The sequence below is a fragment of the Lingula anatina genome, chromosome 10 (assembly GCF_051362555.1).
Source record: "Lingula anatina isolate TDL-2025a chromosome 10, LinAna3.0, whole genome shotgun sequence".
In the NCBI taxonomy this organism is placed as follows: Eukaryota; Metazoa; Brachiopoda; class Lingulata; order Lingulida; family Lingulidae; genus Lingula; species Lingula anatina.
In genome coordinates, this window is record NC_141776.1 from 9,704,914 (window position 1) to 9,709,998 (window position 5,085).

The 5,085-nt window shown below is 35.3% G+C and overlaps 1 protein-coding gene and 1 long non-coding RNA gene across 2 annotated transcripts; one reads left to right on the top strand and one right to left on the bottom strand.

Annotated features, from left to right (window-relative positions):
• LOC147759539 (uncharacterized) lies at positions 1–1,324 on the top strand. Its single transcript, XR_015331268.1, has 3 exons — positions 1–287; positions 795–895; positions 1,156–1,324. It is a non-coding gene; the product is annotated as an uncharacterized LOC147759539 (long non-coding RNA).
• A 106-nt stretch (positions 1,325–1,430) lies between these two features.
• Positions 1,431–2,582, bottom strand: LOC112041849 (uncharacterized). Its single transcript, XM_024075569.2, has 3 exons — positions 2,429–2,582; positions 1,935–2,095; positions 1,431–1,700 (listed from the first exon to the last, which is right to left on the bottom strand). Exons 1-3 carry the CDS (start codon positions 2,475–2,477, stop codon positions 1,431–1,433), a joined length of 480 nt encoding a protein of 159 aa, XP_023931337.2. The 5' UTR covers positions 2,478–2,582.
• Between the last annotated feature and the right edge of the window lie 2,503 nt (positions 2,583–5,085).

Below are 5,085 nucleotides of genomic sequence, written 5' to 3' on the forward strand. Positions count from 1 at the left end.
GGGTGTGGTAAGAGAGATAGAGAATTTAGTATTAAAAAAGCTCAAAGAACTTCAAAATTGATTTTAAAAAACTAAACACAATAATTCTATGTCAATGGGGCTATACGCGGAGCCGTTTGTCCTAAAGAGGGCGCTGGGGTAATAGTGGTTATTGAAGATAGCCTCGTTTTCGCGTCCGTGTAGAAATGGCTTTAGAGTATGGAAAGCAAACGGTTGGCGAAGTTAAAATTTCAACTAGTTGAGAGAGGAGCCCCCACAAGAGGAAAGAAACTGGATTTGATAGAAAGGTTAGTGTATTTACTTATAAATGTGTCAACAGTATCACTTACATTGAAGGTTTCGCGCTCGAATCTTCCTGTAAAATATGGGTTTCTGTGTGAGCTCCCTGTCAAAAGCCAGGTGTAGGCGGCGGCTACTTCCGCACTACTTATATGCCTAATTTAGTACTTTTATTCATGATAATGATATTGTCATTGCATATTTCCATATTCCGAGAATATATTGAACGTATTTATGTTTAAAATATGTTTATTGTAGGCACTCCTAGCCGATAAAGGACCGTCCGTTTCGGTAATCAAATTTCGTGTACCAGGTCCGACATTTAACACATTTAACAACGCAAATTTGTGAAGGAGAAACAAGGGTTGATGCGTGTTTTATGTCAATGACAGTTGACGTAACTAAGTGTAGATGAGGTAGACAATCAAAACAGTGTTTGCCAAGAATGTTAGCATCGTTTTGTTAGCATCATTGTTTTTTTTCACTCCCTCATAACCTTGCATTGATGTTGGTAGGTCACAGAGAAGGAAGTGTCAGAACTTGAAAACAGAACTAGAGGCCAAAGTAAAAGTCGAGTGTGGCATGAAGAAAGATCATGGAGAATAACAGCATCGAGGTAGGTGTGCAAACGAAAATAAGTTTGCTAGTTTTTTACTTGTTCAAATGTCTTGTATCAATATCATGTTGCTTGAGCTACTATGTACCTGTAGTTGCATTATGATACAGAAATACAAGTTGTGAGATGATACTCAGTATATCATGGTTTGAAGGTCAAAATTTTATGCTATGAATTAATGTACAATTTCATTTTGCATTTGAAATACAAATTGAAAAGAACAGTATAAAAACATATCTCACTAATTTAATCATTTTTAGGTTTGGTGATATTTTGAAGGCAACCGAAAGACGAGACAAGGACAAATTATGCCAGTCACTCTTGTTTACCCATGAAATCAATACTCCATATTTCTTAAAATTTACAGACATATAGTCGTCAACAATGTCACGTTCTGGCCAAATGTTCATTTCCTTGAGCTGGAAAAACATAAAGTTCATCCATGTGCTTATTATTTCTGACACTGTTGATTCCAATAGCTTGAAACGGAGAACTAAATAATAATCATCAAAGGCTTGTCTCAGTTTCATAATGGTCAAAGACATTGGTCCTCTGGTGACAAACATTTGAAATTCAAGTGGTGAGCTGCTGGCCCAAGGCAATTGAAAAACAACATGAAGTGTTCAAAATGACTAAATCCAGTTGGATACTGGACAGCCTTTGCATTTTTCTGGTACAGCATGATGCTTTCTCTTGTGTCTGATGGTGTAGAGATATCACACTGGGAAGTTGTACTTTCTTTTTGGCTCTCACCAGAGCAGTCTTCATGTTTGTCTTCCACTGCTTCATCTGCTTGAAAATCAACCTATAGGATACAACAAAAAATAAATACATAAGTTAATAAATTACACAAAGAAAAATACTTCATGTATTAATTAACACATAAAATCAGTGTAGATGACAGAAATGACGCAGATCTGACTGCCTCTCGTCCCCTTTAGTCCGTCTCTAGTATTTCTAGTATTTACACAGATAATTATACAAATAATAAGAAACATTTTATTTATAAATCTGTTATTATATCATGCGTTATATTTACCTCCATTACATGAATATAATCAGGAGCTGTTGGTACTGTCACCGGATCTGATACTTTGCGGCGTTTAGCAAGACGGCTAGTACGTGATGATGGTACGTCTTTCACTTTATTAAATGGAAATATGGATGGTATCGTTCCTGGCTTCAGTCTTTTTCTCTCATCTGCAAAAGGAGTGCACATAACGATTATTAATACAATAAAAATCAAGTTGTCTTAATTTGAAAACGTGGCCTTTAAAAAACATCATGGATTATCACATAAAAACGAAGAAATAATTGTATTGGCTGGTCGGGGTTGACCTGGGCTCGGAAGCTTAGTCGGTAGAGTCTTTTCTCCCCCCAAATCGCTACATAATGTTAGGTGAAGGATGTCTTTAAAATTATCATACTAAGCATGTTAAACGACATAATTACTTAAACATCGATAACAAAGACCTGATGAATAAGTTGACAAACTCATTAATACTAAAAGCGACAACAGCAAGTACAACTTACGTAGAAGTGTAATCTTCCTAACAAAAGTGGAGGAAACGGACTTTGTCATGTGCCTTTGGTTTCCATAGTGTTTTTGATGTAGAATCCACCCTCCTGATGGCAACTCTCCACTGGTAACTCAGCTTTGTGTCTTTCGGAAAAGAATGAGCTCCTGTTGACGATGTACATTCTGGAACACAACAGTATCCTGGCATTATTTAGAGCGATATTTACAGCGTCAGATTAAAAATGAAACTGCAAACACACGAGAAAGTACGCGCATGCGCAAAAGTACCCCAACTAAAACACGCGCGCCACCCAGTGGTGAAAAAAACTGATAGCCCCATTTTGAAAGTTGTATTATTTTTAAAATACAAAAACAGAAAAATCTGACATTTTGTTAAAACAAAAAGTGTTCAGCTTATCCATTATTTTAGAACTAATAAATAATTACATAACACGTACATGACCAGGAGAATAATCTCTTTATATCTGTAATATTCTGTCATTATATCATGCATACTCAGTTTTAGATATGCTCAAGATGACTTTAAAGGGTTAATGTGAACTGTTGAGATTTGGGTGGGGGTGGGAGGGAGTTGTGCGCTTAGCAAAATTTTTGATATAGACAAAATTTAATGTATACATTCTGATGCTTGTGCATTGTCTGCTGTGACATTAAATGAGTCTGTATGTATTCTGCTGAACTCATCTCAGCCTCACATCATCAGCACAGGTCAGTTCAACAACGATGTTGCTACACTGTTGATTCTCTTCAATCCCATTGTGAACATTGCCGCTATATGTTTTAGCTGAGAAATCATCATTTTGGAAAAAGGTGAATTAGATCCCACTCAGTTTTATACATATTCAAGGTGACAATTAAGGGATAATATAAACTGTTTAGGGGCAGGGGTGTGCTCAGCAAAAATCTTGATATAAACAAAATTTAATGTATAAATTCTGATGCCTGTTCATTGTCTGTTGTGACATTGAATGTGTCTGCATGCATGTATTCTGATCACTGTCTATGTCCTTATTGGTGCTGTATATGTTTATTATAATATAATAATATATTTTGATCACTGTGTTATGTCTGTGTTGTAACTAACGTATATATATATATATATATATATATATATATATATATATATATATATATATATATATATATATATATATATCTGTCATTCTTTGCTAGTGGTTACAAAATGTTGAATTTGACCGAAAATTTCAAACTTTCTCTGGGAAGCTGTAATTTTGCGATGTGATAGCTACACCATCACAGTTTATCATTTCATAAAAAGGGAAACAGCAGCTGCCCTTTTTAGGGCACACAGGAGAGTTGAACAGCTATACCCACCAAATCCAAGACGCGTTACCCTGGGTAATATATTTTGCACAAACTAATGAAAGTCTAATGGAATGTTTTCAGTTTTAGTTTAAATCATAAGGGGGTGTTGTCTCAATGCTTCAAAACTGGTTTTGAAGAATTTAATCCACATTTCATAATTAATAAAAATGGTGAATATGTGGGTCACGGTAACGTTATTGACGCGGGTACAAAAACTTTTTATAATCATGTAAATAATAACAATATTTTTTCTATTATCCATACACACTTCATTCATGAGGGGCACACCACTTTCACATGCTTTTAAAATGGAATTGACAAACACAGAGGAATAATGCACATATTTTATTTACTGTAACTCTGTCATATGGGACACACACTGAACAAAGTTGATCTAAAGAATGTTCCAGATTGTAGTTTTTTATCAGAACTATTATTTTTTTATTATTATTTTAACACAATAAAGTTCAGTTAAATACAAAATTTAACAAAATGAAGTTCAGTGTAACACAAAGTTCATAATTATAACATTCTTCCTGACATATGTAGACCAATGGTGATATCTGTTCTGTGCTCACTAAGGCATCCACCCTTGGATTCTGAAAAAAAATCACACAAAGAATCTGTTAACTCTGATAACAAACAATGGATAACCTAAGATCACAAATAGTTTATTGCTTATTCAAGCAAAGTACAGTGCATTATGAGTGGCAAACACGCATTACTGAGACACATTTTCTTCACCCATTTTCGGTGCTTCATTGCGTAACATAAGTGTTGCTAGTAATCCATTATTGCCGTTTTTACAGATGGTTAAATTTTAAACGCACGGAATACAGTGTAGCAGCTTAATTTAAGACAAAACTAAAAAAAAGTAATTCAATTTCGATGATTGAGTTTTCGAGAACAAGAAAACATGAATACGGTATCACCGCGTCACCATGTTCAATATGACCTTTAGTCCCCCATGTGAAACAGACGCAAAACGAAAGTTCAGACGAAGTCACCCTACTTATAGAATGGTAAAAATCAATCGGTACACAAATATGTTGAAAAATGAAACGAAACTCATTATTTCTCACCTTCATACAAAGAAGATCCCAATAAACAATCCTGTGACGGTTAAATCGAGGGAATTACACCTGTGCCCTGCATCCTATCTCGACAGCGTCATTGCGGGACATGTTATCAGAATGGGCCACCCGCCAGTTTGAGCTGTTTTTTTTTAGTGTGTAAAAGAAGCCATTCGTGTGTAGACGTCATCAGTTAGTGAGTATGGAAGAAGATCGCTATCGATGTATAATTTTCACGCGGCATTTTAAAG